The sequence below is a fragment of the Mus caroli genome, unplaced genomic scaffold (genome assembly GCF_978045245.1).
Source record: "Mus caroli unplaced genomic scaffold, Mus_caroli_1 scaffold_16, whole genome shotgun sequence".
NCBI lineage: Eukaryota > Metazoa > Chordata > Mammalia > Rodentia > Muridae > Mus > Mus caroli.
The window spans coordinates 56,489,137-56,511,701 of record NW_028227271.1 but is presented as its reverse complement, the minus strand read 5'-3'; the positions used below and the strand labels follow the sequence as shown (position 1 = coordinate 56,511,701).

General features: G+C 36.7%; 1 protein-coding gene across 3 annotated transcripts in view; it reads right to left on the bottom strand.

The window, feature by feature from the left end:
* Positions 1-22,565, bottom strand: part of Csmd3 (CUB and Sushi multiple domains 3) — a 1,262,970-nt gene that overhangs the window by 398,532 nt on the left and 841,873 nt on the right. For all 3 annotated transcript variants that reach the window (XM_029469819.2, XM_021183659.3, XM_029469820.2), the window contains 3 exons: positions 17,958-18,074; positions 12,662-12,877; positions 10,720-10,908 (listed from right to left, as the gene is read on the bottom strand). In XM_029469819.2, coding sequence (XP_029325679.1) covers positions 10,720-10,908; positions 12,662-12,877; positions 17,958-18,074 — 522 coding nt within the window. The remainder of the gene's footprint in view (positions 1-10,719; positions 10,909-12,661; positions 12,878-17,957; positions 18,075-22,565) is intronic.

Genomic DNA, 22,565 nt, shown 5'->3' with positions numbered 1-22,565 from the left:
GTATGCCTTATATGACTAAAATAAAAATTCATTTTTATATAATAAAATTATTACTTAAAATTGTTTTATATTTTGTTTCATATTATTTTTTGTGTATGGGTGTTTTACCTGCATATATTTCTGTATACTACATGGATGCCTGTTGCCTAAGAGGGCCATAAGAGAACATTGGATCTCCTGAAATGAGTGTTACAAAGGGCTGTGACTTATCACATGGTACTGGGAATTGAACACAGGTTTTCTGGAAGAGAATCCAGTGTTCTTAACTAATGAGCCTTCCTTCTTGTTCCATTATTATTCTTTTCTCAACAAAAGTCCATGTACAATTTTATGGTCCCAGTTGGAGAGACTGCACCTAGTATAGTAGAAATTTGATGCCCCAGAGAAGGGGATCCACTGGGGAGATTCACCCTCTCACAGGTGAAGGAGAGGGGCATGGGGTACAGAAGGTTGGGAGGAGGCTCTGGGAGGAAGGGGCAACACTTGGGATGTAAATAAATAAAATAATAATTAATAAAAGTAAAAGTTCATGTACAGTTTTATGATTCAGCTCTATGAGAAACCCACTTAAATATGAGTATCTTGATTGACATACAATGCGGCTGCTACTCAGGTGAAGCATGTTTACAGATTTTCATCTGGGCACATGAAAAGACAAAACTTTTATCCAGATTACTAGGAAAATTGACTTCCACTCTCCCCTATTTTTTTCTACCTGATAAAAGTGACCCTATTTGTCTGTCTGCCATTATTGTACAGGGTTGCTTGGGAACATGGCAGTAAAGAGAAGCATGGAACAAAGAACACTAGATGGGCACTGCAACTTCTTTTTTTAATGAAGTATCACACATGGATCAGTTCTTAAGTTGATTTACATTTTTTGAGTAGGAATTGGGATCCAGTTATCCACATTTTGAGTGAGAAATTTTGTAGGAAGTGTTTGAACAAGGCACCAGTTGTTATCAGGGCTTAAGAACTCTGCAAATAGAATTATAAGCTATATCTTTCAATTGCTTGGTTGCTTCAAAAGGAAAAATCCCTGTCTGTAGGCAGCCACACGCCCAAAAGATGGCGCCGACCTCTGGTACACCTGCGCCGTAAACAACGCCATTGCACAGGAGCCAGCCCTAATCTGGCGCCAACCCCTCCCGAGCGGGTGTTACATATCAAAGGGGCCGACAGACTGACGAATCCCAGGAGGACACTAGCTCTCCCCAGTGCTGGGGTGGAGATAGGCAGTCCGGAGTTCACCAGTAGCATGGAGGTGTTCCAGAAATAAAGAAAGCTGTTGAGAAGAATCCGACTGTGTTGTGTCTTTTCTTGCTGGACAAGGTGAGTGCAACAAAGTGGTGGCCCATAAGGGGAACGGAGGATTTCATGGATTCAGAACTCTTCAGCTGAGGAATGGCTGTACCGGTAAATCTCCCAAAATTGATCCCTGGTTAAAAGGAGGGATATGATTCTCTTGCCCGTAGACCCGGTGTGGGTAGCTCTTAGTGTTTTTGTTTTGTTTTTTGTAATTTCTGGTCTCTGCTTTTGGGTGATAGGAGCAGTTAAGACAGGTCAGAAAATTTTTATGGAACAAGAAAGTATGTCAGAGGAAGATAGGAAACATATAAGTAAAAGAAAGAAAAGGGGCGAAAAAGAGAGAGAAAAGGAAAAGGGAGGAAAAGAAAATTCAAAAGGAAAAGGAAATAATGAGAAAGGAAAGGAAATAGCAAAAGGATATCCCTCATTAAAAGACTTAACAATAAGTTCAGCAAGTTCTGACTCCAGTGACTCAGAGCTTGATAAAGATGAGGAAGCTGACCTAGAAGAAAAGGCAGCTCAGTATGAGAGGGATAGGTACGATAAAAGGGGGGTTGGCTGGCAAAGGAGTAAAGTGCCGACCGCTCCACCTCTTAACCCTGAGTATACAGTAAAAAAGGAATCCACAAAAGCTGGTAAACAAGGTACCTCATTGTGCCCAGAGGTTTGGAAGGAAGCTGAACTGACTTTCCCTGTATTCTTTGATGGCCAGGGACGACAGTATAATGAGCCAATAGATTTTAAAACTATTAAGCAGCTGGCTGAGTCAGTCCGTACCTATGGGGTGAGTGCAGCTTTTGTAGTTGCACAGGTCAAGGCGCTTGCTACATATTGCCTCAACCTGGGGGACTGGAATAATATTGCTCGGGCTTGTTTGTTGTCCGGACAGTGTTTAGATTGGAAGTCCTTGTCCTATGAATATACAAACAGTCAGGCAGCAGCAAATTTAGCCACAGGACAAGATCCTCAGAGACATTGGAATGCAGACATGCTTCTAGGTTTAGGACGTTTTGCTTTAGATCAAACAAATTATCCTGAAGCAGTCTATGCTCAAATAAATAAGGTAGCTACCAAAGCATGGAAGGCATTGCCGAACAAAGGCACAGTCTCAGGCAATCTTACGAAAATCTTGCAGGGTCCCACAGGATCATTTTCAGACTTTGCAGCACGCCTCATTGAAGCAGCCGCTAGAATTTTTGGAGATCCTGATATAGCTATGCCTTTAGTAAAACAGCTAGTGTATGAGCAATGCACTAAGGAGTGTAGAGCAACTATTACACCCTATAAACATAAAGGTTTAGAAGTTTGGATAAAGGTTTGCAGAGAACTAGGGGGCCCGTTAACCAATGCAGGCCTGGTGGCAGCTGTGGTACAATTGGGTAGATCTAATAATGATACTTGTTATAAATGTGGCCAGAGAGGACAATTTAGAAGACAATGCCCCGAAAATGAGAAAAGAACTCCATTAGATAAACCTAGACAGCCAGGAATATGCCATAAATGTAGAAAAGGAAAACATTGGGCTAATGAATGCAGACCAACAAAGGACATAGAAGGCCGACCATTACAAGCAGGATATAATAAGGACATAGAAGGCCGACCATTACAAGCAGGATATAATGGCACTAGGCCAAAGAACGGACAGCGGGGCCCACGTTCCCAGGGCCCTCAAATATATGGGGCTCTTCAGAAAGACCAGACGGGACCTTGGCCGTCTCTCCGTCATCCGAGAGACCACAGAGAGCCACTACTGGCTCCACAGGATTGGACTTCCACTCTACCACCAGACTCATATTAACCCCACAGATGGGGGTACAGCCCATAGATACAGATTTTAAAGGCCCCCTTCCCAAAGATACTGTAGGGCTATTGCTTGGCTGTTCATCTTCTGCTTTAAAAGGATTACAAATTACCCCTGGAATGATTGATCCAGATTATACGGGGGTTGTGAAAATCTTAGTGGCCTCCCCCAGTGGTATTTCAGCTATCTCTCCAGGAGATAGAATTGCTCAATTATTACTATTGCCAAGTTTGCATAAACATTTTCCAGCAAATAATAAAATAAGAGAAGAGAGTAGACTAGGTTCTACAGGTTCTCAGTTCACTTTCTTATCAACGGAATTAGGAGATCGCCCCATGTAAACTTTGGAGGTTAAAGGACGATCCTTTCTGGGGTTGCTAGACACAGGTGCAGATCGCACTATTATCTCCGCTCATGATTGGCCGCCAAAATGGCCTTCGCAAACATCATCTCAAAGCCTCTGTGGTCTAGGTTATAAGACTGCTCCCCTTATAAGTGCTAAGGAATTAACTTGGAAACATGAAGAAGGTAAGTCAGGTAATTTTTTTCCTTATATTATGGATATTCCTGTGACCCTATGGGGTAGGGATGTCTTAACCCAAATGGATCTTATACTAACTAATGAGTATTCCCCACAGGCCCGAGAAATTATGTCTAATATGGGTTACACCCCAGGAAAAGGGTTAGGAAAGTCATTAAAAGGCATGACTAGGTCAGTGCCCGCAAAGTTCAAACAAGATAGAAAGGGATTGGGTTTTTCCTAGGGGCCATTGAGGGTGGTATACCCATTACTTAGAAAACAGAGGAGCCTGTATGGGTTCCTCAATGGCCTTTTTTCTCTGAAAAATTAGTAGCTGCCAGAGAATTAGTAGAGGAACAATTGAAATTAGGACATATTCAACCTTCCCAGTCACCTTAGAATACACCCATATTTGTGATTAAGAAAAAAATCAGGCAAATGGAGGCTCCTGCATGATCTTTGAGCCATTAATAATCAAATGCAGATTATGGGCCCCATACAGAGGGGTCTGCCCCTACTTTCTAGTTTGCCCAAAGAGTGGCCTATTATAATCATTGATATTAAAGATTGTTTTTTCTCTATTCCCCTTGCATTGTGTGATAGTGAGCGCTTTGCCTTTACTCTTCCTTCTGTAAATAATGAAGAGCCTGATAAACGGTATCAATGGATAGTTTTACCTCAAGGGATGGCAAACAGTCTTACTATGTGTTAACTTTTTGTAGGAGAAGCCCTACAACCTGTCCATGATGCATTCCCAAAGTTAAGGATAGTACATTATGTAGATGATGTCCTTCTTGCCTCAAAGAATAAAGAAAGTTTAGATGAAGCCTATATTAAGCTAGTAAAAAAATTAAAAATGAAACAATTATTTATAGCTCCTGATAAAGTTCAAATGGGAAATTTAGGAGAGTTCTTGGGTGCTCAAATTACTCCACATTTCATTACACCTCAAAAGATAGAATTATGTAAAGATCATTTAAAAACATTAAATGATTTCCAGAAATTGCTAAGTGATATAAATTAGATTCGTCCATATATGAGGCTATCAAATTTTGAATTAATCCCTCTTTTTGATATATTAAAAGGTGATCCACAGCTTTTGTCACCTTGTGCTCTCACCCCTGAGGCCCGAGTAGCATTAGAAAAGGTAAAAAGGTGTTTAGAAAAGGCCAAACTGTATAGATGAAAAGAGGGAGAGGACATCCTCTTATGCATTTTAAAGACATTCCGTCAACCAACAGGAGTGTTGTGGCAGTCAGGTCCTCTATTGTGGATTTATCCTCATGTATCTCCCAATAAATCCCTTGAATATTATCCCATTGCTGTAGCTCAATTAGCGATTTTGGGCATTAAATCGTGTATTCGACATTTTGGAGCACCCCCTCAGAAAATCATTATACCTTATAATGCTAATCAAATACAGATTCTAAGTTCTTTGATAGATAATTGGGCTCTATTGCACTGTAGTTTTAATGGGGAATTAGGTAATCATTATCCCAAAGATCCTTTGCTACAATTTTTTTTAGTGAACATCCAGTGATTTTCCCCAAAGTCACAGCATCTAAACCCATATCGGGTGCATTAGATATTTATACAGATGGTTCTAAAACAGGTGTTGGTGCCTATGTAGTTAATTCTCAAAAACCCGTTCTTTTTCAATACAATCCTGGCACCCCACAACTTACTGAATGTAAAATTGTGTTGAAAATATTCAAAGCTTTTAAGGAATCTTTTAATCTAGTCTCTGATTTGGCTTATGTAGTAAATGCAATGCGTGCATTAGAAATTGCAGGACCCATTAGACCTACCAGCCCTGTGTGCACCATCTTATTAGAGTTACAAAAATTGATTTGGAAAAGAACACATAAATTCTTTATTCAACATATACGAGCTCACTCTACCTTACCAGGCCCTATGGCAAAAAGAAATGCCTTAGTGGACGCTAGCACTCACATAGAATTTATTTTTCATGCCACCTCACTGGAGCTTGCAAAAGATTTTCATCGATTGTATCATGTTCCTGCTGCTACACTTCAGCAGAAATTTGATATCTCTCGAGCCTCAGCACGAGATGTGGTGTTACAATGTCCACAGTGTGTACAATTTCACCACCCTCCTCATGTTGGTATTAACCCTCGCGGATTGCTTCCTCTAAGACTGTGGCAAATGGATGTTACTCATGTCTCAGCATTTGAAAGATTAAAATATGTTCATGTTTCAATTGACACCTGTTCAGGTGTCATTTTCACCTCCCCATGTCCGGTAAGAAATCCCGCAATGTGGTTGGCCATTGCCTTGAAGCCTGGGTAACTTGGAGAAGGCCAGATAGTTTAAAAACTGATAATGGCCCCACATATACATCAAAATCATTCCAAATCCTTTGCAAAATAATGCAGGTTAGTCACTCTACTGGCTTTCCCTACAATCCACAGGGCCAAGGCATTGTGAAAAGAGCACATCGAACCTTAAAAGAACTCTTACAAAAACAAAAAGGGGGAATCGCCCATGGCCAGCCACCCAAAGAACAATTATCTTTAGCCCTCTTTACTTTAAATTTTTAAATTCTGGACAAACATGGTCGTTCAGCTGCAGATAGGCATGCCATGACCTCACCTATCCTTAAACAGGATGTCAAATGGAAAGATGTCCTAACTGGAAAATGGTATGGCCCAGATCCCGTTATTTCGAGATCCAGGGGAGCTGTTTGTGTTTTTCCACAAAGTCAACAGCACCCGATTTGGGTACCAGAGAGGCTGATGCAAAAATTCCTCCCCCCGACAGAGATATAGATGTAATAGTTCCGGAAGGACATGTTTGTTAGCAGAGTGTTGGCAGGGTATACTGCTGTGGTTGTGAAATTTCTCACCTTTGTGCCTATAGTAGATTTTGAAATGTTTGCCACCTATGCCCATTAGGTGCCCCTTGTATAAAGTTGTATAAGCTAATTTCTCTCAGTCTCTTGAACAGATTCACCTCTTATCTGAATAGGAAATTGGTCGGCTAAAGCGGAGCAGTTGTCCAGAAAGCTGCTCCTCCAGATTGCAAAACTCAACCGCACTCGACTGGACCCCGTCACCTTGGGGGGGACTTCACCTCCTGGATCACCAATGCCTTCTCATAGTTTAAGGAGTGGGCGGGAATTTTGGCCTGGGGAGCAGTGGTCCTCCTGGGTTGTGTCTTTTGTGTCTGGCTGTTGTGTCGATTCAAATGAGAGCACGCTCAGTATAAGGCAGTGGTGTACCAAGCATTGATGGCGATTAAAGAGGGCATCTCCCCTGAAGTTTAGTTCCTCTTTTGTAGAGTTCGCCCTAGGTCATTTAGCAGTTACTGTCACACAGCGCTGCGGTATCCAGAGACGGGCAACTTTCCTTATGCACAGACCAACCTAAGACATGGGGCCCAGTGGTGATAGGGTAACCCTAGGACGGGTAAGGCTGTGACATGAAAGGATCGACCTAAGACAGGAGCCGTAGCCGATGGACAGACTTGCCCAGACCTAGTCCAGCATCATATTATTAAACAAAAAAGGGGGAGATGTAGGCAGCCACACGTCCAAAAGATGGCGCCAACCTCCGGTACACCAGTGCTGTAAATAACGCCATTGCACAGGTGCCAGCCCGAATCTGGCGCCAACCCCTCCCGAGCGGGTATTACATATCAAAGGGGCCAACAGACTGACAAATCCCAGGAGGACATGTAGCTCTCCCCAGTGCTGGGGTGGATATAGGCAGTCCTCCCGGGGTTTCTGGAGTTCCCCAGTAGCATGGAGGTGTTCCAGAAATATAAAGAAAGCTGTTGAGAAGAATCCGACTGTATTGCATCTTTTCTTGCTGGACAAGGTGAGCGCAACACCTGTCTTGGTGTGTTTTGTGTTCTTGAGGTTCATTAAGCTTAAGCTTCTGTTTCTAAAAACTATGCTGAACTTAAAAACACTCCCCCCACAAAACACTAAGTAAATTTCAGTTGAACTCAAGACATTGTCTTCTGATTGAAATAGTCATAAAAAGTTCTGTGAAATCACAATCATTAATAATGATAGTTAAAATCTTCTTCCTACATTATCAAAGTCTACAATAAGAAAGTTTTATACCACTGTGTCTCAAGCCCAGTGCTTAGACTCCAAGCCTAAGTCTGGAAGTCCTAGTTTTTCACATAAACTTCAGTGCAAATATGAGATACTAATAAATCTATAGTAATGAAATGCCAGAGAAATCATCACAGCAAGGGTAGAGTTTAATAATTATTTGTATACAGAAAAGATAATATAGTTGGCTGATATTTTAATTTTGTAGTTAAAATTAGTTTAAAATACGAATGCTATGGTTAGTTAAAATTGTTTAAATAATGTATTTTTTACAAGTCTAATTTAGATACATTTTGACAAAATCTCTTAAAATTTCTTGGAAGAAATTGACCTATATGTTAAATATTGAACAATAATTAAGCTTATACAAACAATTTAATGAAGAAGTTCTCAAAGTCAGTTTGATAAGTTCACTAACAATCCAGAATTGGTTAGCTATAAGCCCAGGCATATTTAAAAACCTTTAATAAATATCAGTTTGAATATTATATGTGATATAAAATTCAGTTCCTCACTGTAGTTTGCTGTAAGACTAGAGCCACCATGGTTAACTCTGTGCCATGTGGAAATCATTTAGATTTCAAACAAATAAATCAAAAGTAGAAATTTAGAATATGGTCTATTTACGGTTGCCCATCTTGCATGAGCTTTCTCTGAGGTGTACACTACTGATGAATAAAGAAAACTTTTTAGGCAAATATGAAACAGAGAATTGGACTATAGTGGATTAAATTTATAGGGAGTTAAAAGTATAAATAATTGAATAAAAAAGTGACATTGCCAGTTTGAGAATCTGGTTTAGGATGACGACTCATTCTTATCTTCCAGTACTCAGAAAAATAAAGAGGGGGAACTAAAGTTTAAAGCCAGCCTCGGCTATCCAATAAGTTTTAGAGCATCTAGGCTTCAGAATTACACATTATCTCTATTACCTATATTTCTGTGTAAAAATTAAATGAAATGAGTCATCTGTTGATATGAATAATGTCAAATTTATGAATTTTTCATCTACCTATGAGGTTGATATGAATAATGTCAAATTTATGAATTTTTTCATCTACCTATGGTGATTACTGAAGGTCTAAAAAGTAAGAGATTTACACAAACATATATGTGGTTCCAGAGTTCCAAAAAAGACATATTTCTTATAGTAAATGATAAATTATCGAAGAATAGTTCAATGAACTTATATAATGATTTAAAAAACATCCTATTGCTTATAGTCCTTTAATCTTCCAAGTTAAATACAATAAATAAGTAAGTAAGCAAATAAATAAATAAATAAACAATATGGAGAATATTAACGTCAACAGAGTCAATTTTAACCAGAGAAAAAGTAGGAACAGCTGTTTTGTTTGTTTTTAATTTGAAAATGGATTTAACAGTCTCATGCAAAATTTACTTTCTTAATTTATCTAAATATTTTTTTCATCCTTCCAAGTAATGATATTGATATGAATAAACTAAATCTTCTCTGAGAAAAACTTTAATAACAAACTCTAAATTGTTTTTTTGTTATATCGGGTTTTCAGAAATTGATGTTTTAAAATATATTTTAAATGTGGACTAAGCCTTTAAAATTTTCATATAAACTTTTTTTTTTCTTAGCCAGTAACTGTTGTGGATAGCCCTGGGACTAGTTTTATTACTTGGGCATATTCAGGATGGAGATTTACTGCAACAAGTAACAGCCTAGCATTTGTCAATTTAAGAGAAAAGCCTTAACTCTGGAACTTTGAGCCCTTCTCTACAATTGGTTTCCAGATGCTGTAATAATGGCTGGGTGTTACATGGAGACTTATCTTTGTAAAAATCATGCTCAATCCTACCACTTACAAACTTGATTTTGGATACGTCATAAAACATATAAGACTCAAGTTCTATTAAAACAATATAAGGTAATCATAAGATTGGGCCTTGTGAGGATTAAGTGGGATGCTATGTATGAAGGAGCCTATCATACCATCACTGTGCTGAAATATGATAATGTTGACTTACACCCAATTATGTATTTCTTTAGAAATATGTTTATCTATTTCTTTGTTTCACAAAAAATAAATACTAATAATTATTGAATGTCAAGTGGCATGAGATTATTTTTGTCTCTGGAGTTTCTGTTTAAATGGAAAATGTTTTAAATGATAATGAAAAATTCTATTTTTTTGTCCCGCTGTTTTGTAAAAATATCAATTTAAAAGTGATATAAGCTCCAGGCTTTTAATATTTAAATTGCTGATACTCTATGTCTAAATATAAGAAGCTATCTTAATTCATTTATGAAGAGTTAATATATACCTTAAAATTATTATCTACTCTATAAGTTGACTTTTTTTTATAATTTTTTTCTTGTATGTCAATACATTCTAAGTTACAAAATACTGTCAAAACAACTGTTAGATTACAATATCAAATAACAGGAGAGTTCATTATGTAAATTCTTCTATGGAAATGGCTCAATTGTGGTTTCTGAGTGCTGGACTGTTTGATAATGGGGCAATTTACTTTTCTAAACATTTTTTTTTCATACTCAAGTTGATAGCTCCCATCTCTTTGTTGTGAGTTAGTCACCAGAATAAAAAGATATTAGCATGTCAATCAGACAAATAGAGATGTAGAATAAGCCCTACACAACAGGGATCATTCAGAACTTCATGTTAATTTTAACTGTTACAAATGAATCTATGCATTATATCAGGCTTTGTGACTTTTATCATCTTCTTCATCTGTTTATAAATCATCAATGTATTTATCTTACAACTGCATATCTGTTTCATGTGTTCTTTCTTTGTTATTAACCTAAAACAAGTTGAAAAGCATAGGCTCTTTACTGAAGCAGCAGAATAGTTGTGGTGCACCAGATTGCCAAGTTGAAAGGAAAATTGAAATAACTAATATGGAATATATGGAGAAATTCAACAGATTATAAGAAAAGAAAGAGTGTGTAATCATGCAACTTCATGGACAGTGACTACACATACAAGCAAATGAAAGCAGCTGACCACGTACCCACACACCTTGGCAGAGGTGCACTCCACACTCGCCGGCCACCGCCAAGACAGATGATCTCAGAAGAACCCTCCAGTCGGTAACCCAATGAGCATGAGAAGGTCAGAGTATCACCGACTCCAAAGCTGAATCCAACTCGACTACCATATTGAGGGATCCCAGGGTCTTCACAAGGCTCAAGGTTATATTCTGTAATGGGTTAATAAGTCACCCAGAGAAAGAGAAATAAGAGTGATCATTTTTAGCACACATTTCTTATACTTATGGCCTTGCTATATAATGTATAAGAGCAGTATTATGCTATGAAACACTTGATTTTCTTTTTTTGTGTTTACATTTAATAACAAGGAGAATACTTTAATGTGTAAAATTCGATGAGGGTGGGTAAATGTTACCTGAGTGATCGATCAGCTCTAAACATAACTATCTAGCGCATGATGTTCTTTTCAGCATTATAATCTTTTCCACTTCATAGAGTTTTGAATTACAGTAATGACATGAGAGATGCATATTTTCAAACAAAATGCATTTGGGATGTAAGAAAAAAAATTACAATTCTCTCAACAGCTTTAATTTAAATGGCTCTAGTGCCTCTAGTATCAGGCATTCAATTAACCCACATTCTGAAAAACATCTATCTTTAGATGGAAATTTTCATGTAAGAAAATGAAGTACCCAATATTGGTAATGATTACTTGACAATTTTATACAGAAACCCTCCCCAGGTAATGAAAGAAAACAGTAAAAAATGCAAGGTAAAAGAAGAGTTGTTTATACATTGCAATAATAAATTTGTAATAAAAATAATGAATTTAACATTTTCAAGTTAGCATATAATTTACTTACTAATTTGTTCTTATATAGAGAAATAGCTATTTATCCTATTATAACTATGAGGTACAAATTCATGTTGCAGGGATACTTTTCTTTGTGTTCCTTGGCCTAATAATAACTTTTCATGGAAGTCAAGTCATATTACAACTGGGATCTGAAATTAAGATCCCTGTAGGATATTCACAGTGGAAATGAATACAACACAATGACATCAGATTCTGGGCATCAGGAAAGAATCCTCATGTAAGTTAAGGCTTATTCTCTAGCACTGGTATCTTGGATACACGGCTAAGATTTTCTATCTCTGACTAAATCCTTTCCATAGGTGGTAATGTTACAATGGGAGATGAAGGTGCAGATGCATTTCTATCTGATACATTTCTGTTACAACTAAATTAATGGTTTCCATTAAAATATGTATTAAACTGTTTCCCTTTAATGGAAGAAAGAGTTACAATCCCTCATGAAGCCTTAGACCAAGTGTTATACTAACAGTATTATTTATCTATAAATCATTCAGTTATGTAGGAACACCTCATAGTTGCTTTCTTGTAGATTGTATATTCCAAAATAATAAAAGCAAGTGTATTTTTTATCTTGATCAGTCAATATATCTTTATAAGACACATGAAATTAGATATATATGACTGTTTTAAGTCACATTTTCTTCTTGAGTTCAATTGAAACACTACAAAAGAATATTGTATAGTTATACATAGTATTTATACATAATTTATATAGAAAACATAATATTTTATATATAGAAAAAACTTACTTTTAAACTTAGTAGGTATTCTAGATGTTCTCAGTCATTAGAATGCCACATAAATTTAAGACAAAGAAAATTAAATGATTGTACTTTTAACATTTTAGACAATTTATTTATTTACTACTTATCTGCCTTTTCTTTAATGTTTAGCAGTGTGTGGCCATAGCCAATCTTGAAGGCATTTCTGTTCTTGCTGAGAGGTTAGTTTTTCTTTTCTACTTTAAAATGTTTTCATCATTTCTGCAATTTTTCCACTTTTGTTTGTCATGTTAAAAATAATTTTATAAACCTCATTATTTTAGATTCACTAAAACAGTTCTTGATTCTTTATTTTCTCACCAGAGAATGTGATGTTAAATCCTTCATATGATATTGAAAAGTCAGAAATAAAGCGCAATTGAGCCCTGAAGTTTCCATAAAGGCCAGCATTGATTGTCGAGGGAAGTTCTGAACCAGTGAGTCGTGCCAGTGGTTGGGTAAAACTACCGTTCTCTGTGATCAGCAAATAGTCATGATGGTCTTCTAAATGAAAAGTGTGGAAGTTGAACTGCACACCTATGAATAAGAAATAGGGAGATCAGACTTGCATTGAACAAAGCATATTTATATACCATAGAATGTGGCTGTCAACCTCAGGTCTTTAGCTGCTTGATATTTTGGAAAATGAAATCTACTGCTGCCACAAATTGTAAGTGTACAGAAAGATTATTGCCCATTTTGCTTCCTTCAGCTTACTTATGAACAATATGCTTGGTTAAATCCTAGAAACCATGAGCAAATTTCTGAAATATATTAATTTGATATTTATATTTACAAGGAAAATACAAAGTCTTTGCAGGTTACTGGTGACAACCTTGCACACCTTTTCTTTTTTGTTCTTTGAGTTCCTCAAATAGAAGAAACAATGGTGCTCAATGAACTAGCTCTCTACTTTCAAATAAGCTTAAATCTAGTTGGAAAAAAAAATGAATGAATGAATAAATAAATAGGCATAAGGAGGTAAGAGGTGTTATAACTTTATTTATTTTATACTTTCCAAACTTTCCTTATAATATACTGCTATTAAGGAAAGAAAAGAACAAGCTGACATTGTGATACAGTATGAGGGACCTTAGATGAAATGCCCTACAGTAGGGAGAGGGAACTTGTAGAGCCCACCTCCAGCAGAAAGACAGGGCATCAAATGAGGGATGGGGCTCCCATCCCACAGTCAAAAACTCTAACCCATAATTGTTCATGCCGGAAAGAACAGCAGGAACAAAAATGGAGAAGAGGCTGAGGAAAAGGAGGTCCAGCAACAGGCCCAAACTGGGATCCAACTTGGAGAAGGCCCCAAGGCCTGACAGAATTACTGAGGCTATGGTTTGCTCACAAAAAGGGGCCTCTCATGACAGTCCTCCAAAAGATCCAACGACCAGCTGAAAGAGTCAGATAGATATTTACATTCTAACAAAGGAATGAAGCTGATGACCCCTGTGGTTGAATTAGATGGAAGCTGGAAGAAGCTGAGGAAGAGGGTGACCCAATAGGAAGACCAACAGTTTCAACTGACCTGGATCCCAGAGATCTCTCAGACACCGAGCTTCCAACTAGGCAGTGTACACTAGCTGATGTGAGGCTCATACAGCAGAGGATTGCCTGATCTGACCTCAGTGAGAAAATATTCACCCAACGTTTGAGAGACTTGAGGCCCCCCAGGGAATAGGGAGTTCTGGTGAGGTGGGAGTAGGGTGGATTAAGGTGTGTGTGTGAGTGGGGAGTAAGGATATCCTAGTGAAGACATGGGTGGGAAGAGATGGTATGGTATGGGGAGTGGTTGGGTGACAGACTAGGAGAGGTGTGAAGACCGGGCAGAAAAAAAAAAAGGTTTAAAGATTTTTTTAAAAATCTGTTTTTAATACTGCAAGAAATACAATTTTCAAAGTTCTGCTAAAAATCAGTTAACCAAAAATTTAAGTTGAAAACCTGGATCTTTATTCTGGAATGAAGACTGAAAAGATTATAAATAGCCATGTCCATCTGAGGAAAAAGACACATAAACCAGACTTTCAAATATTCTGCAAAGTGCTATGAATTCAAGTGGTGCGAGTCCATATAGCATCATGGAAATAGAAGCAACAACTAGTCCAAGAGTTCTCAGAAGCTTCAGAAAGCAGTGCCCTTCAAAAGAGAATTGGTTTGAAGAACAGGGTCAGTCATGAGGAATTAGACAGGCAAAGACAAAACTCTAAAAGGGCAGTAGCAAGAAGCTTTGGGGTCTCCAATCACAGTTCTTTCCCCTTCTCTTGAGAATGACTATTCAAGATGCTCTGGTAAAACAACTTATGTGAAAGATGCTCTTGTAAACCCTTGGCTTTAGAGTCAAAAGAGTGCTGATGTCATAGTTTTTTTATAGTGGTTTAACCAATGACGACTTTCAAGGGGCTTTGTAAATTTTATTTTTCAACTTGTAAACTCACAGTTCTGTAATTAATTTATGCATTATGACTTACAGATATTCTGATGTACATTATATTTTTGCCAGCTCTCCATCTCCGTCAGACAACATAGATATAGCTTAACTTTTGTGGGTTTTGTTTTTAAATATATTTATTTGTTTTATTCTTTGATAAAGGAACTCACAGTATAATTCAACTCTCAATTTGAAATCACAGTATCCCCGAATCAGAATTCCTAGGGCCGAGTTTAAAGATAAGACCTAACATGATCAACTAAAGTTAACCTCCTACTTTTAAAATATATACTTAAGGATATTTTCATATATCACTCTAAGCCAGAAGCAATAAAGGCTGAATGATACCATAATTAATTGAATATATACCTACTGAGAAGTCTTATGTGCCCAAACAGTGTAACAAGTCTATCAGCAATACATTTAGAAATTCCTTAAATCTTTAGATACTATTCTATATTCTTATAAATCTCTAAAGTATTGAGATTCTGCTGAAGTATGAGAATATTCCAACTGTTAAATTCAAATATAAGTGAAAGGAGATTAACATTAAAATTCCACCATAGAATAGTTAAGTCAAAAATGTGATGAAATTTAACAGAAGTAAATATATAAGTCTGCTATGAAAGTAGAAAAAAATCTGTTGTATATATAATTACAGAATATCAGGTATTGGTGATGACTGTTACCCAAAATCACAATGATCTAAAAAGAATTGTATAATTAAATCTCATCACTTAGTAATGTGCCATCGTAACAAAAGAGTTAAAGAGAATAAATGTAAGTATTTGTGTTTAGTTGTGTAAAACTGAAACTTTAGAGTTAAAGATTCCCATAGCTGGATGGGTTTCAAAGGAAGAGACCTAGAAAGGTAGTTTATTTTGGGTTTTATTTATTCTTTATAATTTTTGTGGCAGTATTCTAACACCAGACACCCAAGCATGAATAAAAATTTAAGAAATGATTATGGTTTCCCCAAGGTATAACTAAGCAATAGGAACTGGTCATAAATAGACACACCACATTTCTAGGCACCAATATATAAAAAGCAGTGTGACCTGCGAAAGGTTAGACTATTGTCTTCCAACTGTACTAGACTATCCTCTTCTCCCAACTTTAAGTCCTTCACTTCACTTTGCCTTGCCTTTGGAACAGTGCTTTAAGCAAACCTTCCTTAAAAGAAAGGCATCTAAACCCACTTTCCTTGGCATGTAAATATGGATTTAATTAACACTTACAACTTGTAAAGAGTGAAACCTTAAGTGTTAATTAAACCTGTGTTTACATAGCAAGCAGCATGTAGCCCTACATTTTTCGGTATAATATTAGAGAGTTTATTTTAAACTCCCCTAATCCACTGCACAGTGAAATAGTAGTAAGTTTTCTTTAATTTCAAAGAGAACGTTCTGTATCCTAGAAAACAATACAAACCAGACTTAAAATATTAATGACCTTGTTGCTTCTGTGACTTCCTATACTCTCACTTTAACAGTTTTTTCTAGTAGCATTTAAGTCACTACACAAAACCTAACTCTAACAACCCATATTTAATCCCAACGTCTCTATAAAATCATGTAGAATTTTATTAAAAGCAAATTTCTTTTATAAAAACAAACTTACGTTGGATAAAAACAAGCTTTTAAATTCTAACTGTATTTTCTCATGCTAATTTTTACTTTTGATTTATTTTGGTTTCCAATAGTAATAATAAAATAAGTAATAACTGTGTCAACAGTCATAAATGAAAATCATTCCATCAGAATTTAAAGGTCAGTCTCTGCCTCCAGGTACATAATGCTGGGCCATTAGTACCTGAAAACTGTGGAATAGTAATCTTTCCAGGACTACAACTGTGGTGTATTGTTTTGCTTATTTTGTACTCCATTTCCAGTAGCATCACGTGACCACTATTTTTCCTACAACACCATTCACATTTATGCTTACTTTTATTTATTTATTAATTTTTTAGTCTAGCAAGAGATTCCATGTTTAAATTTTATTTTTTTTAATTAGGTATTTTCTTCATTTACATTTCCAATGCTATCCCAAAAGTCCCCCATACCCTTCCCCCCCCACTCCCCTACCCATCCACTCCCACTTCTTGGCCCTGGCATTCCCCTGTACTGAGACATATAAACTTTGCAAGACCAATGGGCCTCTCTTTCCACTGATGGCCAACTAGGCCATCTTCTGATACATATGCAGCTAGAGACACAAGCTCCGGGGGATACTGGTTAGTTCATATTGATGTTCCACCTATAGGGTTGCAGATCCCTTTAGCTCCTTGGGTACTTTCTCTAGCTCCTCCATTGGGGGCCCTGTGATCCATCCAATAGCTGACTGTGAGCATCCACTTCTGTGTTTGCTAGGCCCAAGAATGGCCTCACAAGAGACAGCTATATCAGGATCCTTTCAGCAAAATCTTGCTAGTGTATGCAATGATGTCATTATGCTTACTTTTAAAAGATATCTATTTTTTTTAGAAAATCTATTATCCACACAGCACAATTTTAAAGTCCATCTATATGATGTGAGACATATATGATCTTTGGTTCCCAGTAATTTGACACAGAAGTGTCTATGGAATAGTTATAAATCTTTATTTAGATATCATCATAAAAGTACTTCATAAACAGATATATGAAAATATTAAATAAGTTCCATGCAATTCTGATCTCAATTAGATTTCTTCATTAAAAAAAAACAAACCCAAATACTATTACTTCACTACACCATAATAAAAGGCAGGTAATGCTAACAAAATTTTGATTTAAAAATTAGCACAGTATATTACTCTAGAAAAGCTTATGCAAGCCGGGCGTGGTGGTGCACGCCTTTAATCCCAGCACTTGGGAGGCAGAGGCAGGCGAATTTCTGAGTTCAAGGCCAGCCTGGTCTACAAAGTTAGTTCCAGAACAGCCAGGGCTATACAGAGAAACCCTGTCTCGAAAAATTCTAAATAAATAAAAATTGGAAGAGCTATCTGCATAGCTCATGCCTAGAAAAAAAAAAAAAGAAAAGCTTATGCAAGCCTGTGCTGCACTTTTCTTTCATATTGAATTTTCTTTTAGTACTTACCGAGTTTTGAACATGAAAAAAATGACTACAATAAAATTAGCTTATTTATTACAATAAAATAAACACCCAAATGATTATCCAGTATTCTTGAATAAAGCAGATTACCTTTTCCATGGGTGACATCAACTGTCCATGTACAATTCAGAGAGTTTGGATAAAATTCTGGGTAACCAGGAGACAAGATTGTCCCGCTAGGTCCTCTCACATCCCCGCCACATAGTGCTGAAAAGACAATGAGAACAGTATCATCAGTCACCCTTGGAGAGGCAGAGACTGAACAAATCTCTCATTTCCTCTCTTGAAAGAGGATGAATCCCATTATGTTTGTCTAATCAACTTCCTGGTAATAGAGGAGTGTGTGAAGACCTCTTCCAAATACAGCAAAATCCTCTCATGCACTGCAGTAGCAGGAGAGAAAGATGTATTAATAGTCTCTGAGAATTATCACTGGCCCCCAGAGAACATAGCCCAACATTGCACATTTGAATCTGAAGTATATCCTTACTCTATTCTAATTATGAGTAGCATTTGCATAAATTGATGGTCAATTAAACAGGAGTAATTAATTGTTTAGCAGTTTCTCTTATTCAACACTAAGAAATGAGTTAATTATGTAAAATTGTTTTCTATAGATTCCTGAAGGAATCTGTGTTACATATCGTGGTATTCCTCTTAGAGCAGTGATGCAAGTTGTGAATGCTTTGAAGTCTTCATTGGTGCCGCAGTCACTGAGAAATGAATACCAAAAAGAAAGAGGGATTCTTGTAAGGACCCACATGGCACAGTTCTATTGGTGATAAAGTTTGTAAGTAATATCTCAGAAAAGTCAAGGCAAATAATTGTTTGTGATGCACCTGTGAATAAATTAGCTCAATTAATGTTCATGTAAATTAGAAAAACCTTTATATCTGCTACTGTATAAAAATCATCCGTGCCTATATTATACATGGAAGTCAACGGTTTCTTAGTCTTCTCTGCATTAAAAATTAAAAGAGAACAATAATAAACATAGCTCAGGATTTACAATATTTTCTCTGTGGAAAGGCAAACTCCTTTGGATATGGACAGGGTAGTCAGAATCATAAACAGGATGCTCTACTTCTGCATGGTTTCTGGACCACTTTCCCCAACATAACAGACATTCCGATGAAAGCTATTTTTATTTCCTACCATGGTCATTGTTTTATTTTCAATATCAGTTATGATAATGGAAGGATCCAAGACAGTCTGGCTGCTCCCCACCTTTACCAATCGCTAAGAGTTTTTCATGTTTTTATTTTTCCCAAAAATTTTAATTCTTTCAGAAAGGAACAATTATGGTCAGAGTTGTGACTGTGGGATGCCCCCCTCCCTAATTTGATGCTCTGTCTTCAAGATGGAGGTGGGCCTTTTCCTACTGTAGGGCATTTCATCTAAGTTCTGAGTTCTGAGTTTCTCTTACCTCCCAGGTAAAAGATAGCCCTATCAGGGTCCTGTCAGCAAAATCTTGCTGGCATATTCAATAGTGTCTGGGTTTGTTGGTTGTTTATGGGATGGATCCCCGGGTGGGGCCGTCTCTTCCTTCCATCTCAGCTCTGAACTTTGTTTCTATAACTCCTTCCATGAGTACTTTGTTCCCCATTCTAAGAAGGATGAAGTATCCACACTTTGGTCTTTCTTCTTGAGTTTCAACTGTTTTACAAATTGTATCTTGGGTAGTCTAAGTTTCTGAGCTAATATACACTTATTAGTCAGTGTATATCATGTGTGTTCTTTTGTGATTGGGTTACCTCACTCAGGATGATATCCTCCAGATGCATCCATTTGCCTAAGAATTTCATAAATTCATTGTTTTTAATAGCTGAGTAGTACTCCATTTTAGCCATTCTGACTGCTGTAATCTCAGGGTCGTTTTGATTTTCATTTCTCTGATCACTAAGGACTTTGAACATTTCTTTAGGTATTTCTCAGCCATTTGAGATTCCTCAGTTGTGAAATCTTGGTTTAGTTCTATACTCCATTTTCTGATCAGGTATGTTTGTTTTTTTTTGGGGGGGGGATTTGCTTCTTGAGTTCTTCATATATTTTGGATATTAATCCTCTATTGGATGTGGGTTTAGGGAAGAATTTTTTTTCCCAAACTGTAGGTTTCCAATTTGTCTTATTGACTATGTTCTTTGCCTTACAGAAGCTTTCCAGTTTCAGAAGGTCCCATTTATCAATTCTCATTCTTTGAGCATGAGCCATTGGAGTTCTGTTTAGGAAATATCCCCCCTGTGCCAATGAGTTCAAGGATCTTTCTCACTTTCTCTTCTATTGGATGCAATGTATCTGGTTTTATGTTGAGGTCCTTGATTCACTTGGACTTGAGCTCTGTGCAAGGTGAGAAATTTGAGTCTATTTTCATTCTTCTACATACAGTCAGTTAGACCAACACCATTTACTGAAGATGCTTTATTTTTACCCTTGTATATTGTTTAGGTCTTAGTCGAAATCGAGTGTCCATAAGTGTGTGGTTTTATTTCTGAGTCTTCAATTCTATTCCACTGACCAACATGTTTGTCTCTGTATGCAATTTTTTAATACCATTGCTCTATAGTGAAGCTTGTGGTCAGGAATAGTGATTCCCAGAGCAATTCTTTTGTTGTTAAGAATTGTTTTTGCTATTCTGGTTTTGTTTGTTTGTTTGTTTGTTAGTTTTTTGTTTTGCCTTTCCAGATGTATTTGAGAATTTTTCTTTCCATGTCTTTGAAGAATTGTGTTGAGATTTTGATGGGGATTGCACTGAGTTTATAGATTGCCTTTGATAGGATGGCCATTTTTACTAGATTAATTCTGCCAATCAATTGGCATGGGAGATCTCTCCATTTTCTGAGATCTTTGATTTCTTCCTTGAGAAACTTGAAGTTATTGTCATACAGATCTTTCAGATGCTTGGTTAGAGTTACTCCAAGATATTTTATATTATTTGTCACTATTTTGAAAGGATTTCTTTCCATAATTTCTTTTTCAGCTTGTTTATAATTTGTATGAAGCATATTATTTGTATCATTTGACTTATTTTAGTTAATTTTATATCAGGCCACCTTGCTGAAGTTGTTTATCAGCTGCAGAAGTTCTCTGGCAGAATTTTTTGGTTGCTTATGTATACGATCATATCATCAACAAATAGTGATACTTTTATTTCTTCTTTACCAAATTATATCACTTTGAACTCTTCTTGTTGTCTTATTGTAGCTAGCACTTTGATTACTATATTAAATAGGTTTGGGGAAAGTGGGCATCCTTATCTTTTTCTTGATTTCAGTTGGGTTGTTTCAAGTATGTCTCCATTTAATTTAATACTGGCTGTGGGTTTGCAGTAAATTCCTTTTATTAAGTTTAGGTATGGGCCTTGAATTCTTGATCTCTCCAATACTTTTAACATAAAGGGGTGCTGTATTTTGCCAAATGCTTTTTCTGCATCAAAGGAGATAATCATGTGATTTTTTTTCATTGGGTTTGTTTATATAGTGGATTATGTTATTGGATTTTCATATATTGAAGCAAAATTGCATCCCTGGGATGAAGTCTACTTGATCATGGTGAATGATGGTTTTTATATTCTTGGTTTTGGGTTGCAAAGATTTTATTGAGTAATTTTGCATCAATATTCATAAGCAAGATTGGTCTGAAGTTCTCTTTTTTTTTTGGTTGGGTCCTTGTGTGGTTTAGGTATCAGAGTAATTGTGACTTCAAAGAACAAGTTAGATAGTAATCCCTTTGTTTTTATTTTATGGAATAGTTTGAGGAAAATTGGTATCAGGTCTTCCATGAAGGTCTGATAGAATTCAAACACATAAGTGGATGCTCACAGTCAGCTAATGGATGGATCACAGGGCCCCCAATGGAGGAGCTAGAGAAAGTACCCAAGGAGCTAAAGGGATCTGCAACCCTATAGGTGGAACAACAATATGAACTAACCAGTACCCCGGAGTTCTTGACTCTAGCTGCATATGTATCAAAAGATGGCCTAGTCGACCATCAGTTGAAAGAGAGGCCCATTGGTCTTGCAAACTTTATATGCCTCAGTACAGGGGAACGCCAGGGCCAAAAAGTGGGAGTGGGTTTGTAGGGGAGTGGGGGGGGAGGGTATGGGGGACTTTTGGGATAGCATTGGGGTAAATGAGGAAAATACCTAATAAATATATGTATATATATAAAAGTGTAAATTAACTTGACACACAGGATATATATGCATGTAAATATTTACTGGAGTTGAATATTATAAATGGCCCCAACTTGTAAGTCTATTTATGAACATTAATTTGGCAATAGTGTACAAAGCAAATTAGAGTAAGATAAAACTATGTTATAGTTTCTTAACTGCCTCCAAGATGAGATAGCTTAAATTTGTCATGAATTAATAAAAATAAAAGGAATAATTCTAAATGAAAAAAAAAAAAAAAGAATTCTGCACTAAATCCATCTGGGCCTGGGCTGTTTTTAGTTGGGAGGTTTTAATGACTTCTATTTTCTTGTATGATACAGGCCTGTCTAGATAGTTTACTTGATCTTGATTTAACATTATTATGTGGTACTGTCTAGAAAACCATCCATTTTATATAGATTTTCCAATTTTGTTGAGTATAGGCTTTTATAGTAGTATCTGATGGTTTTTTAAAAAATTTCCTCTGTTTCTGTTGTTATGTCTCCCTTTTTATTTCTGATTTTGTTAATTGAATACTGCCCCTT